This window comes from Dermacentor albipictus, chromosome 1, assembly GCF_038994185.2.
Source record: "Dermacentor albipictus isolate Rhodes 1998 colony chromosome 1, USDA_Dalb.pri_finalv2, whole genome shotgun sequence".
NCBI lineage: Eukaryota > Metazoa > Arthropoda > Arachnida > Ixodida > Ixodidae > Dermacentor > Dermacentor albipictus.
The window spans coordinates 392,515,941-392,531,693 of NC_091821.1; the positions used below are offsets into that span (position 1 = coordinate 392,515,941).

General features: G+C 40.6%; 1 protein-coding gene across 2 annotated transcripts in view; it reads right to left on the reverse strand.

The window, feature by feature from the left end:
- Window positions 1-2,280: 2,280 nt before the first annotated feature.
- Window positions 2,281-15,753, reverse strand: part of eIF2A (eukaryotic translation initiation factor 2A) — a 38,103-nt gene continuing 24,630 nt past the window's right edge. For both annotated transcript variants that reach the window (XM_065447361.1, XM_065447366.1), the window contains exons 11-17: window positions 14,930-15,031; window positions 13,287-13,461; window positions 10,718-10,881; window positions 9,969-10,138; window positions 7,730-7,852; window positions 7,599-7,664; window positions 2,281-2,549 (exon numbers count right to left, since the gene is read on the reverse strand). In XM_065447361.1, coding sequence (XP_065303433.1) covers window positions 2,487-2,549; window positions 7,599-7,664; window positions 7,730-7,852; window positions 9,969-10,138; window positions 10,718-10,881; window positions 13,287-13,461; window positions 14,930-15,031 — 863 coding nt within the window. In that variant the 3' untranslated portion in view covers window positions 2,281-2,486. The remainder of the gene's footprint in view (window positions 2,550-7,598; window positions 7,665-7,729; window positions 7,853-9,968; window positions 10,139-10,717; window positions 10,882-13,286; window positions 13,462-14,929; window positions 15,032-15,753) is intronic.

Consider the following 15,753-nt stretch of genomic DNA (forward strand, 5'->3'; position numbering starts at 1 on the left):
TCACTATTAGTGATAGTAAAGTATACGACAAATGCATGAAGGAAGATTACACCACTGAGAGATGCCAGATTCTTGGTGGTGCGAGAAGGCTCAGGCTGTGAAATTGAACTGTCTCCTACTATGGGGTCTTGTAAATACTCATATAAGGCCGTCACTTCAGAGAACAATTCTTCGAGGTCAGAAGAAGTGCAACTGTTATTAAAGTTATATATGTATATATATATATATATATATATATATATATATACACACATACAGGGTGTCCCACACAACATAAGCCAAGAATTTAAAACTGAAAGGCACGTCGGAAGCGAACTGAACCAAACGCATACTATTCGTAATGGCCTATAGTAACTCAGACATTTTTTTTGTTTTCCCCATAACTCACTAATTAATTAGGTTTAATTACCCAACTTCATCATTATTGGTGGAGGACCCCAAGTATGATACGCAGATTTGTAGAGCACCTTCAGAAACCACTGATTGAGTTGTTTTCTTTATCCTACGTCTCACGTGGTCCTTTCTTCCAGGTGGCAAAGAAAGCCCGCGAAATATGAAAAATGCCATGTGACGGAGTGCTTGTGCAGTGGTATTGTGCTGCTCTCAAGTATACGTTCGGCGACTGTCTTAACCATACCACTGTATTTCCAAGGAATTTCTTAATATTATGCCTATCACTTTTTGGTACGTTGTAATTTGCGCAGTCCTGAGCTGCTGCTTCAGTTTTTGATATGAAAGCATCACACAGCCCATTGAGCAAAAAAGCCAGTGTATGTAGCAATGAAACGGAATCTACATTCCCACTGGCTGCAACGCCATGTCATGTGTGCACCTCGACGGAGCAGAGCGGATGAAATGAAACACCAGAAAGCGCGCCAGGTAATGTGCGAGGATAGAAAGCATCATCATGACGCTGCATCACCTTCACTCTTGCAGGCCCGTGTTATCCGCACGTTCCTTGTCTGCGCAAGTTCTCACCTGCATTCTAACTTTGCCTTGGTATTCGCTATTCAGGAATTAATGTATAATGAAACAGAATAAATTTGAAAGGAAGAACGTCGGCAGTAGCGAGTTTCGAACCTATAACCCCATGCTCAGAAGCTGAGTGCCGTACTCACTGGAATAAACCAGCGCCTCTTAGATAGCAGGCCTGTGCACTCTGTTTTGAAATCAAGCTACTTTGACCGAAATTTAACTGCCAAGCCTGGCGTGATGAAAGTTGTGATGTCAAAATCGCTGCAGCTTGCTCGGTAGCGTCTCCATTAGATTCTATGGCAGTCTGGTAAGCAAGCATGACGTCACGGATTGAAGTAGACCGGCCTTGTGTTATCTAGGAGGCGTTGGCCGAGTGTATCAACGCAATCACTTGCCCGTAAGAAGTTCATACCTTGAAGGACTGCTCAGCAGTGTACATCTGGACATTCATGCTTTCGTATTCACAACTCAAAAGAAGTGCTTAGGTGTCCTCGGATTTTTTTATTGCGACAACAATTATATGGACACTCCAGGCACATTTCTGCCATCGTCATCGCTGTGATGCTCCATATAAATTCCAAGCACAATAACATCGTCACCATGCACCGTATGCTGCATGTGCGAGTGAAACTTGTGAGGGTCACCCGTCAGTTGTGGCTCAATCTCACATGCGCAAGGGAGGAAAGCACGGAGGAAGCACGTCGACCTTCGTTGCGTGTGAAGCAATGAGGGTAGGGGGGATCTACTCCATGAGTTGTTGCATACGGCGCGGGCACGCAGGACTCATCTTCAAAGCAATATGCGATGTGGACAAAGTGCGCCAAGCGCTCGTAGCTTCATATGCACTGTGCTTTCGGTGCTTAGTTCACGTTGAAGTGAGAGGCAACACAAAGGTCAATTCACTCGGTGCTGTTGCTGCGCTTCCTCTCCGGCATTTTGAAGCAACTTTCTGCTATCACAGAGTGAGATGTGTTCATGTTTAGCTGTGTGCGCGTGACACCATGCTTGTTAATTTAGTCAGTAAGCAAATGTTTACAAGTTTATACGGCTGATAAGACTACTGTCATTACTTCTTATAGCTGTTTACTAATTTGCTATTGCAATCAATGCTTTGCCTTGCAGGCGAAACTGCGAGTTTTTTGTTGACCTCCATGTTTCTGCCCTGTGTGTTGAAGATTAGCAAAGAAGCTAAGGAGAATATACCACATTTTTACATTTCATGTTCCTCCTAGTGCAAACAACTGGCGCAAGCAGGCAACACGTCAGGATGCAATAGATAGAATTCAGCAGAAACGTCTAGCCATGTGAAAGCCCAACAATAATCGCAAGTTTTATTTTATACTTCGGTAGAAGTTGTTGCGAGAGTCGGTTAAGCATTGCTGAGAAAGGGATCCAAGAAAAAAAAATGCACAAGCAAAAGAAGAAATATGAGTGCTTGTCTTCACTGTATTTCTTCTTGCATATGTGCTTTTTTTCACACTCAGATCCACTTCTTAACAATCAGTTCATAGTCAATGCAGTTCTAAGGCTTCCAATTCATCGAGAAGTTCTTGCTCCCTCTTTATCTTCTCAAGCTGTAGAAATAAAAAGAATTTTAAGAACACACAATGAAAAAGTTCTTTTCAGGCAGACTAGAGCGTAATATAGTTTGTAAGAAATTTAATTCATAATACCACCATTCATTTACTATGCGAACAACACAGAAATCAATTTCCAGGCATACTGTTTCTTGCAGCAGTAATGCAGCCTGGCTCATATAAAGATGTCTCATAATCATAGTTTACACAGTCTCACATGTGCAAGTCAAACATGCAATCACCATACCAGCCAACCAGTGAACTTTCGTAAATATCCTACAGACAACACAGAGGTGGGGAGGAAATAGCATGGATTTTTTTCCCCCTAAACACGGACTTTTTGTGGGATGCATACATACTTTATTAATGGTAATTTACCTTTAGACACAGCGCACAAGCAACAGCAAACTTTAATCTACAGAGACAAATTTTGTTGTTGCAGAGTTTGCCTGCTATACAGCAACTTGTCTGAATACACTTACTCAAAGCAAGTACCCCTCTTGTGTCCTTTCACAATTAGAGGACATGTGAGGAAGGGTATGGTCGTAGACTGCCAAGTGATACACTTTGTGGATTTTTTCGTAAAGCTTCACGCAGCATTCATAAAATAATAAAACAAGCTTAAATTCGTAATCTTGATTGAAAATGCAGAATAATTGGCAGGTATGAACTAGTGAAATTTCAGTGAATAGGGACAGGATGAGCGAGGAGCATACAGAGACAGAGGTTGCATAGACGACAGAGGTGAAATTTCTGCTTCCCTGTAGGCAGCACAGCTCAGCGCCTATAAGGAGGAGAAGGGGCGAGAATAGAAGAAGTGGCTGTTGGCAGCACCATCTCACAAGTACTAGTAGCAAGCTAGGCCCCCTAGAGTGAGCGCGACAGCCTGGCTGCCTTTAGGAATTCAAGGAGCTCTGAAGACTAGGATGCGGTGAATCCTGAGAAAGAGCAAATACACAGAGAACATACACACGCACTGAACACTCTGGCCATGTGCATATGTTTCTCGCTTGTCCTGTCTCTTAGCACTGTTCCCTGTTAATATATGATAAAGATATATGATATGTGATAAATACATGATAAAAAAAATTAAAGGGGCCCTGAACCACTTTTTATCAAAGTGGAGAAAGGGATTTGGAGTGAAAATACGCTACACCAGAAATACTTTGACATCAGTACTTCAATGTGTTAAGCAGAAGCAGAGTTATTGGCAATCAAACAGGGCGTTCGCTGTGCTCCCGTTGCTTCTTCAATGCCTTGCACTGCGAAGGCTACGGTTGAATTGTCACTGTAGTGCGCGGTTCAAAATTCATCTTGGGTGTTAGATGCCATGACTTCTGATTTTGGTGCCTATGACGCGCTAAACTTAAGCTGAATGCGGTTGCCCTAAGCGAGCCGCAGTGTGCTTAGCCAGTAGCAGACTGCGCCAGTAACTAGACTTGTAATAGCACCCCGCGGTAGCCACGGTACCTGCACTGCATAGTCGACCGCAGCTACCGATAGCAGCCACGTATGTGAATCTGCTTTATTACGAAATAAAGTGTGCAGAAGACAGTGAGAAGCAGGCTTCTGTTTGAAAAGCGAGCATTTGAGAGAAAGGCGACTTTGCGCCCCGCTTGCGAGCTCCATGCACTGCGTACGAGAGAAAAACTTGGCTGAGATGTTCACAACAGCATATGCTACCTGCGGACTAAGTTACTTCACCAAGCCGGGGGGGTGGTTCAGGGCCTCTTTAAGATATTCATCCCGCTTTAACTCTTTCGTTACTGCACCTATATAAACAGATCAATTTGACAGTTTTTCTACATGTCGTTAAACATTTCCAGTTAAATTATTTTACTTGCAACATCATGCCCTGTCTGAAATGATGACTGAACTCCAACTATTTGTCAGATTTGACAATTTTTGGCAGATTGGAAAGTTTGGAAAAATAAAAGTTTGACTGGAGGTATCATTGAAACTAGCCTACAGTGCTACTAGCACTTTTTCAATAGAGACACACAAAGCTTGCGCTCTGGTCAGCTAGGTATTACCACCGAGTGCAAGACATCAGAATTCCATGATTTTAGACCAATTACCAATACAATTTGTAAATGACAGCCGCAGTAAAGACACAGAAGCTTCTCTTGGGTTGTCAATTTTCCCATCCAATGTGCATACTGTTTTAACAAAGCCTCAACAACGGTAGACACCCATAAATGTTTGCTATTTTGATAATTGTGTTAGACTAATATCAAGCGAAACATTATTTTCCCCAGCGTGGGTTGCGTTTACTATCAGGGTTTAAACAGCATATGTACAAATTATCATGAGCTATCCTTCCTGTCATGTGGGGTTTTCACTCACATAAGAGTACTACTCAGTCGACTTCAGACTGACCTTTAAAGAAGCTTGACTAGCTCTCTAGGCTGTTACATTCTGAGCACCTCCTGAGAAAGTGCCCTTGCTCATTACTGTACAATATTGTGCAACACTCCACATTACTTTACAGCCCCGTACACGCACTGAACAAAGCATGTGGAGGCACCAGCGCAAGTTGAGCATGCGCTGACCACCTTGCTTGCACAGAAAAGCTGACTGAGCACAATAATAAAGTATGAGGAGACTTCAGCACGCTCCCTGACTTAACCATTGCTTTGCAAGCTTAAAGAATGAAGTAAAAGACGAACCAGGTGCCTGCTGCAATAAGTAGAAACAAATGCTCCCTGTACAATAGGACATTTGGAATCACATTTGCAAAGCTACTGCGTTCCTGCATAGCATGGGTATTACTAAGGCTAGTACTGACAAAAAAAAACTTACATTATAATTTTTTTTTCCGTGATCTTAGAAGAAAATCTAGTAACTACGAACCAAGCACATATTTTGTATATTTCAGATTTATTTTACTCTCAGTACTTTTGCTAAAGATGGCACATTATTTCTTTCATTTATGTTCCTTGAGGTGATTCTTTGAAGTTTTACATAAGAATTGTCAAAAATTGTCTGAGTAATAATTACTACTCTACATCCATTCAAAGCACCAGTGTTCAGGCTGCAATATTATGTATCACAGTATAAGTTGCAACGACTATGTATGGAAATAAAATGTTAGAACATAAATGCACCAGAAATGAGCCCATTTCTAGCAGTACACTTTACCTACCTGCATCATCTTAAAGAAAATGTTCCCTAATACCAAACCTTTTGAAGTGTGCAATGAAATCAGCACTTCAAGAAATGTCTTCAATCGAATCGCATTCATTGGACAACAAAAATAAAAATTTCTTTGTACTGGAAAGTTGGATTCATGATAGAGCTTGCCATCAAGAAACACAACTAGATGGGTGGATATGTTGAGCTGGTTCTTGGTTTGAGAAATTGGCACTTTTTCATGTGGAAACTAAGTTTGTCTTCCATAGTAGCGATGAGAACCAATTGAACTCGTCTACAGTAGAAGAAGGGTTAACCAACTAGTTCGGACTCCGACTTTTGTACAGCCACACGGGGTCATTCACATTCTAAAGCATGCTTCCTTGCAGCATTTAAATATGAATACCATCTTTGATGCAGGCTTCTAATGTACAGCACAGGAGGAGCAAAGTCACTGTGACCAGGCACTGGGGAACCTTCTCGCAAATAGCAAGGTGGCTTTCCTGCAATGCCTCATGCCCAGAGCAAGGCAGTCAACAAATTGTCTGGTCAAAAATACAATAACTTGATTATTGACGTTTTTTTAAATTTTATTTTATTTACTGCTATACGACTAATGTCGAAACTACCTGCTTCCAGGGAGCTGGGCAAACTGACTAAGTTTGGCAAATAAACATCATCAGGTGTCACTGTGCCTTCTCATCTGACAGCCTCCGAAATGATGTCGATGCCAGCACATTTAAACTGAGAGTAAATTTGATCATTTTACGAAAGGTGTAAGTGACAAGCATTGTTGCCCTATTCTGCTAAGCGAGCTATATAAGAAAACCAAGGTGACAGCTTTGAGAAGGGTCTATTGAGGTCAAAGGGCGATCCCCATTTATTGGCACAAGACAGCACCTTCAAAGCTAGATTGTGCACCAGTGATGCTGAACATTCTTAGTACTATCAATAGTGAAAAAAAAAAACTATGAATAGCACATAGACCAAGCCCAAAGCTCTGGAAGGTCACTCTTTGAAGTACTTGTGCATTCCAGCAATGTGAGCACCAGCAGAGTGCATGTTCTCAGATACTGAGCAGATAATTTCAGACAGAAGGAGCAAATAGAAGACCATCTTTTTTGATGCCCCATGAATAAATAAACAAAAGAAAGGGGAACCCCTGCCACAAAAGCTATAGCCAGCTAAAACCAATCCTAAATAAAAGAAGAGAGGTTGAAAAGCCAAAACACAGAAGAAGCACATATTTTATCACCACATTCCTGGTTGACATGCGATTATGTTAAATGTCTAACAACTGTTCAGTTAGCGCAAAAAGAAAAAAGAGAAAAAATATGTATAAATGTACTAAAGGGATTCTTATTGCAATCTGAGATTTGAATAGAGTAAGAACAATCACTTTTGTTTGTCTGGTGAAACACTAACTAGTCTTGAGTATGAACATAATGATAGCCGCATTTGGGATTTTGAGAGCGAAGACAAACTTAGTGCAGTTGCCAAAAAAGTGTTGCAAAACTCAGCTTACTATCTTAGAGATTGCTTTGTCATTTTGATTGCTCTTTTTTATATTATAACACATGTTAAAGAACTGCTGTTTTTTCAGAATCAGAATTTATTGTTAGAAGATGGGTCACATTACAAGTATTTAGTACGCAGGAGGAGGTCCCATAGTCAAAGACTGTATCGAGACATTAAGTACCTAGACTATTTTTTGTACCCTATTTGATTCTTTAGTCTGATCCCGAATGCTGCAGCAGCCGTCAATGCAGAAATGCCTTATAATATGTATTGATTTCTTAACTTTAGTTATTTTAGGAAAAGGTACATTTCATGTACAACACACCCTCTTAATGAATATTTCCTGCACATTGATGAAAAGAAAGAAGTTGAGTGGACAAGCTTACTCAGCATTACCTGGTTTGCTTCTAGCTTCTTTCCTGCTTGCAATTCTTCTTTCAGCATAACAATTTGGCCCAGTTTCTGCAAAGAAGAAAGAAGTGTAATGGCTGAGATCTAAAAGAAAATAGACAAGCAGTATGACTTGCCTTTTTCAAGTTTCGAATCTTCTTTTCTCTGGACACTTCCTCTGTCTCTTGCAGAGAATTGCTCTGTCCCATGACTTCAACAACTGTCTGTATAGCTGAGGCTTTCTCAGTGAGCTCACCTGGCTGAAAACAAAAACAGCAAGAACTTTATTACACTAAATATCTTGTTTTATGTAGTACATAAAAGTAGCATTACAGTGTATCACTGCTTCAGGCTGCATTTGCAACTCTTAGAGAAATTTTTTCCCCCCCTCCCATGCAGTAGTCTTCATTGCTTTCAAGCTGCCATGTTTCTGAACCACGTTGCTGCTTGTTCCAGATAATAGTAGCTCTGTAGATATGCCCCGACTGACATTGATAAAGATATTTCTTCTTAGCTTGTCAACAGCCACGCACTTGAATGTAACGTGTATGTAAAAAGTGCTTAAGAAAAAAAGTAATCATACCAAGAGTAGCTCAACATGTGAAAAATTACAGCATTACCCTCTGCTTAAAAAAACATAAATGTTTATAATGGAGTTCCACAAGGAATTGAAGTAAGCATTCCAGAATTGTGGACACATGTGTTGGTCACCTCAGATTTTAGTTCCCAACAAATTATCGAACATCTATTACCTAGCACATTTTCTTAATCTCTACTATCCTGAATGCTCTGATCTGATTATTTATAATTTTTATTAATGATGTAGCAAATGTTATTAATGACACCGCAGTGAAGTTACGCCTATACGCTGATGACTGTGTGCTTTATTGTAACGTTGCTAACGCCCGTGATAAAGACGAAATAAACAAAGTGTTTTCATTGTTCTGTGAATGGAGTAACGCATGGCAAATGAAAACTAATTTCACTAAAACAGTTTTAATGACCTTCGGTAACAAAAAGAATCCGCTGCATTTCTCTTACAGTAATAACGGTAACTACTTGACCCATGTCAGCGAGTTCAGATACCTGGGTGTTATTTTTTCACATAACTTAAAATGGAATGCTCATATTAATAACATTTCTGGGAAAGCACTTCGCAAACTTGGCTATCTCAAACGAACCTTGAAAAATGCCACGAAGGAATGTAAATTAACTGCTTAAAAAGCACTAGTTCAACCGATCCTGGTTCGGTCCCCTCATCACGCGCGAAACATTGGCCGTTTAGAATCAGTTAAAAAAAAAGCAATACGATTCATCTTCGGCCGGTATGATCGCAACTTTTCACCTTCTTCACATATGCACACTTTATCTTTGCAAACATTAGAACATAGGTGCACACGTGAACGTATCATCATGCTGCACAAGATTGTTCACACGTCATCTGGCATTCAGGCACCCTTCTTATTTGTACCCTCAAGCGCACGTGCAACTCGACGGAACCACCCATTAAACATTGTTCCTTTCAAACCACATATAGACTGCTTTAAATTTTCTTTTTTCCCGCTAACTGTTGAACTTTGGAATCGATTGGATGGCTCACTTTGCGCATTGCCAATTGAAGAGTTCGTTGTACAGTTGCCTAACAATTTGAACTGTTGATCTGTTTTTAATACTTCTGTGTTATCTGTTTCTACGCAGCCCATGTTATTTGTTTTTGCTAATGTATGTACCCACTCCTGCTATGTCTCCTCAATGAGACAGCAGTATTTGTAAATAAAAAAAAATGTTATTGCTTTCAATAAAGTTTTCTTGCGTGTTCTCTTGTTCCCCACAAATTATCTCATTCTTTTCATTCGAGCACATTTTCTAAGTCTCTGCTATAATTTCTAATGTTTTCTTGCATGTTCTCTTCATGAAAGAAAAAATATTGCAGTAGTTAAGTTCAAATTTTCAGAGCTCTTCACTATAACAAGTGGTTGAGACAAATTTTGGGGCCGTTTCCAGGCAAAGACTAAGAAAAAGGAACACTCAAGCGAATGTAGGAGCACCACAAAATGGCACAACACAAATGTGTAGTCTGCAGCTTGACCTGTGGAGGTAATATACGAATGACTGGAGAAATGCCTGAAGAAGCATATAAGCTCTCATGGCACTCAACAGAAAATTATTTCCTTGTGAGTTCCCTGGTGCAAACACAGTCACACAGCAGGCTGAAAATGGCTCCAGAAAAGAAAGAAAAAAAAACATTTTAAAAAAAGCTTCAGTGATAAGAAGGTCCAGAAACCAATTTACGCCCAAGCCATGACAAAAAGTGCGATGAACAGGAGCTCATGCTTCTAAAGATTGAATAAGAAATTCACAATTGAACTCCCTTGCCTGAGCATTCTCCTTTTTTGCCTTCTTGGCTTCTTTCCTCTTCTGGTTCTTGATGGCTGTCTTGGATTTGGGCTCTGCAGCCTTATCAGTGGACGAGCTTTCATCTTCTTTCACCTTGAAGGAGGAAGGCTGACCCCTGGCTCCTGGTGGCCGGTACACCTGCTTTGATGCTGCAAAAGAAGAGCCAGCAAGGGTTAAAGGGGTCCTCAACACAAATTAATTATGAGACTGAAATTGTCAAGCAGAGAAACTGTTGAAAATGAACTCCAACATTGCCTGCAGCAATAATTTTTTCCAATGTGACTTGACGTGGTAGCTATGGCGGTGTTGCCTTTCTACACACAGGGTGCCTGTGAACCTGAATGCATACTCATGCTGGCAATGTAGCGCACAGACTTTACTCTGCCTACTGAAGCATGTGAAAGGTGCACAGAAATGTACACCAAGAAATACAATTTTAGAGATTACAAGGAATGATCACAATAAAGTGTGTCTTTCTATGCACAAGTTCATATGCTTTTTAATATGTCTCAAGCATATTAAAAAGATGTATATGTGAGGGGGCTACACAAGGCTACACATTTATCAAGCTCAATTGAAGGCATCAATGACGACAGTAAAACCTTGAACTGCATTAAAAAAATTCTTTATAACGAACACTTTCTGGACAGTGTTTTCAACTATAAAAGATCTTAATGGATCAACAAAGGGCTGTTCCTAAAAGACTCACAATGCAGTAGCATGCATACCTTGCGGCTGTGATGACTGTATGCCACCGACTTGCTTGTAAGAAATGGGCTTGGCAGGGAATGAGTCAGCAGGACAGGGCTGCCATAACACATCCCAAAGCTCTTCCCCTTCACAGCAGATGTTCTCGTGTTGCAAGCTGCCTGAGTAATGCCACACTTTGTATCTGTAAAGAAATTATTGATACAATGTTTTCTCTACACCTCAATACACACGGTCTATAAAGATCCCTATGAATCTAGCCTTCGATATCCTGCTCAATAGCAGAATAGCTCGGCCACCAAGTCGCTACAGCAGTTGAGTGGATGAATTATGACCACTGATGCACCTATACAGGATGTTTCAGTGAAGACTTCCAAAATTTTTTAAAAACTGCCTGCGGCAGATAGCACAATTCTAGTCCTTGAGCTGGTCTACTCGAAGAGGCGGACTTCACTTGCACAAAAATGTGAAATTCATAATGAGCTAATGAACAAACATTCACTACTTAAGTTTTTAACTAATTACCTTATGGCACATATTGCAATTTACAAATTCTATCAGGTGAGACTGCAAGGCATATCCAATTGAAGAGAGTTGTGTGGATGACACCATTTACGAGATATGTGCCGTCAAACTTGTGCGAAAATGCACTGTTTTTCCACTTACTGTAAAAACGCCATTTTATGCAATGAAGCACAAAAGTAACTGGGATGCGCATTTTTCCGCAAAGTTCAGGAATGAATATATCAAAACTGGTGTCATCCTGGGAATTATTTCCAAGTGGATTCGCCTTGCGAACTCCCCGGCTTGAATTTGTAAATTGCCATATGTAATAAGGCAATTAGTTATATACTTAATTAGTGGTTTTTGTTAATTAGTAGCATATGCACTTATATTTTCCGCACATGTAATGTCTGCCTCTTTGAGTAGACCAGCTCACAGACTAGAATTGTGCTATCTCCCACATACAATAAAAAAAAATTGAGTGTTTGCTGAAACACCCAGTATTACTTGTACAACACTTGTATCATGCCCATCATATAATGTGTAATGAATAATGTTTGGTCTGACTGTCACTTCTGTATGCTGTAAAGCTGATATGCTTGAGTGCAGAAGTGACAACTTTATCCTTCTTTGTGAACTTCATTTGCTTGCTGCCTGACAATGCTTTTATGTTTGACTGAATCTAAACGAAAAACAAGTACAGCAGTCCATAGTAGGTCAGAAAAAAAGTTCAACATATAAGAAGACAGGCAGTTTCTTATAGTTGCACATTAGGAACACCTATGTGACATTTTTATCATTTTTTTTTCATCAGCAATCTGTGACATTTACCTGAAGTTAAACAGGCGCTTCTGGTCACTTTCTCCCATGCTTCCTCATTCAACAAAAGTCTATCAGGTGAAAGATACCATATTTTTACATTATAATATTTAATATTGGCTACATATTAAAGATATGTAGCCAATAGTGAATGTGACCGGAGTTTGCACAAGACATTATAGTGAATATGCTCAGGGCTAGCCCAAGACATTTTAGTGCTGCTGTGTTTGCTAGTACTGCATGCTTTGAGAGTACAGCTGTCTTCTGCATGCTCTAGACAATCAAGAGTACTACAGCAGATCAGCACATACAACTGCGGGACCATCATGGGGCCTTATGTCCACCTGGTTCGCAGTCACAATGAACCGCACTCCCGTGGGACATATTATGCTGCAGTTACCATAAATGTAGAAGGGTGTGAATATTGGAAATTTAGAATATGAATCAAACTGTCATTGTTATTTGACTTGTATTCAATTTGAGAACTCATTATTCGAAGCTGTCGAATGTTAATTTCTGTTTGAATATAGTGCACAACAATCCTTATTGGATGGAGTATACATGGAGAAAGACAGATGAAAGTGCCGTATGTTCCAAATCATCCTGCGGCAGGCAAGTCACGGTTGCTGCGCAGAGACAGCAACTGCTGAGAAAGCCAATGGAGTTACTGTACCAACTTCTGCTCAATAATTTCCCATCATTCAAGAAGAATGTTGTGCCTTTAGGCTGCTTATTATGAATTTGCTTTCCCCATTTAGGTAAAACAATGTATTATTTCGTCCAAGCTGCACTTTTTCATCCCTTGGATATGATGCATGTTGCTGTAGACACTGTTCCTGCAGCAAAGAGAATGATCTGCATGCATCCAGTTATGTCGTTGCTTTTGTGTTTCATTACGGCCATCGTGATGGTGCACCTGATACTACCACTTTTTAGTTGTTTCTCATTTACACAGTGCTTGGCTCTCCACATGTCCAGTTCTGAATGGCAGCATATGTATGAAGTGACAATGACATCAGTAAGTTTTCTTCTTCTTCCTTACTGGACAAAGTGCACACAACCTTCCTATTTCACTTTGTTTAGGAACGAGAAAGTATTATGCATTCGATTCAATACCCAAAGGTCATTTTTCTCAAATATATGGCACTCACTTCGATTAAGAAATTTTGCTATTTAGACAGCCCTCCTCCCCCCGAATTGATTAAGTTTGTTCTGCTTGTTCCTGCAAGACCAAAAAACATCAAAAACGCCTTGTACACCACATACCCGTTTCCCACCCTCAATCGAGGAGCAGTTGTGGCTGTCAGGTAGTGCTCACCATCTGCACACCAGCATAGTTGCGTGGAGTCAGAAGCTTGGCTCCTGGACACCTGCTTGCGGCCCTTAACGTCCCACACTTCAACATTGCCCCTCAAGTTCCCAAAGCCGGCGAGGATGAGGAGTGCACAGTTGAGTTAAGGCGGAGCAATGCCATAAATTGGAATTTAGACAAGTGAACGATTGGTGGGGCACGAGAGATGTCTCATTGCATTATATATAGCCAAAGAATCACTTGAAAGAAGAAGGACTAGAGCAGCTGCATCAACTAGACGTTGCCAAAAGTGTGTTGCAGTTGACCAGTTAAATCTGGGAAATGTCCTTTCCTTAGCCTCCTGTTGCAGCACAGCGTTGTGCCTTATAGTTGGCCAGAAATTTTTTGAGTTGTCCACTACAGCTGTGCAACAAACAAACAATGCAGAAGTTGCAGTGCTAATGAAGAAGGCATTGGTTTTCCTTGTTTTCCGTGTGCAAGGGTTGGTCATTCAGTAGCTGTTGCTTTCTACAAGGGGCATACTCCTTATCAAGCCAATGTTTAGTGGCTTTCTGGCTGTTTTTTGGCCTCCAAGATTATGCACCCTCATGTGCAAAAATGACAGATCCTGACCTCCAGTTTTGAAGTCAATTTTTCAATCAGCTAGCAAAGATGTAATTGTTTCTACTGGAAGAATTTCTTCGGATTTGTCACTACACATGTCGTAAACAAGAATGAATGGTGACTGTTTCATCAAGTTGTGGCCAATTGCAGTTTGAAAATGCCAGGGAGACTTACACCCCTGTAACACGGGCAAACTTAAGTGCCCTTTGAGAGAGTGCACTTTGCCACTAGTTTCATTCGCAGGCTGCCACAGGGGAACGCTTAGTGTCACTTACTGCAGGGTGCACTCTTCAGCGAGTGTGTCCGGCAAACACTTCATGGCGGCAAAGTGTGTAGCCTCATTAGCAAAGAGTAAAAATAAGTAATGTAGAAAGCAGAATCGGGAATAATTCTTAATAATATGTAACGTAACGGGTAATGGCTGTGCAATTGTTTGACGGACGAATCGTCTGGACTGGTACTGGTCGTCTTGTTGTCTTGTCTTGGCTCGTGAAGATTGATCTTTTTATTGAGCTTGCAATGAATTACTTCGCTTGCAGTTAAGTTCATTCTGAATGTTTCTAACAATAACTAACTGTTCCTGTGCATGCATTTCTAAATTAACAAATGTACGCTTTGCCTTCTGGCTCCTGACTGCCACTGCCAACGATTCGAAAGAACACTTTTCTTTCGCATGTGGCAGCACGCTCTAAAGCAACACTCAGCGTGCTGAAGTGCACTTTAGTTTGCCCATGTGACAGGGGTATTACTATTGCATATGTCTGTATGTGATGTAGAAATAAAAAAACTCATCAGACTGTCCAATTACAAAAAAAAAAGTATAAAACAGAAAGGTTCACCACACATAGCATCGGAAAGTATTGAACTGATCTTACTTTCTGACTCCTTGAAAACTGACACCTTTATACCTTTATAGGTGCCAGTTTTTCATGTCATCATCATAACTTTCTTTCTTTTCTAAGCAAAAGCAAAGTAACAATGAGCAAAAGGATATGGGTTCCTTGCACATTGTAGTAGATGCTGTTCCTTGGGCCAGTACCCATGTCAAACACAGGATCACAGTTGAGGTTGAACAGAGTGGCTTTTGCAGGCATGACTGTGTAGTTTACATGTTAAGGAAAGCAGAACTCACCCACATGCCAAAGTGTAGAAGAGGCATGTGAGCTGCACTGTATATAGGAAAAAAACTGACATTGTTTAGTGTTATACACATAGGCACTGTGAGCTTGACGTCACAAATCTCCATCTGCAAAACAGCATCACAACATACTGCTGGTTTGCCATATTTGTTCAGTGTCCTTGAAGAAACTTTAACAGCTCTTACCAATGAAAAGTGGTAAAAACATGCGGGTACAGAGGACACAAGGAATCTGCAACAATTAAGATGTTTACAATGCAAAGTTCTGCCTGTAAAATGAGTAAATTTGTCCTAAAGTGGGCTCCATCGGTCCTAAATTTACTGGTTATTTTCTCGCAATGTGCACAAACATTGCTTGCAAACATTCTGAGCTTACTTGTATATTTCTCTGTTTTCACTGTCATGCTGCCTTTTACTGCATTTATCAATGCTCTATGCCATTCAGCGTTGCTGCCTTCTAAAGCTAAAGTGGCATTCCCCACCGACAGCTGTTATTGTCTTGCTCTATAGCCTCGCTATCTTTACAAAGATAATGATCAATATAGTGCCATCCCTGTTAAGGCATGTCTTGAAATTAAGAGGCATGTCTTATGATTTTGCTGGCACAGTAACTAGCCAACCAATTGAACTTCTCGACAGCTCAGCGTGTCGAGAATATAACAACGGCAAAGAAAATACAG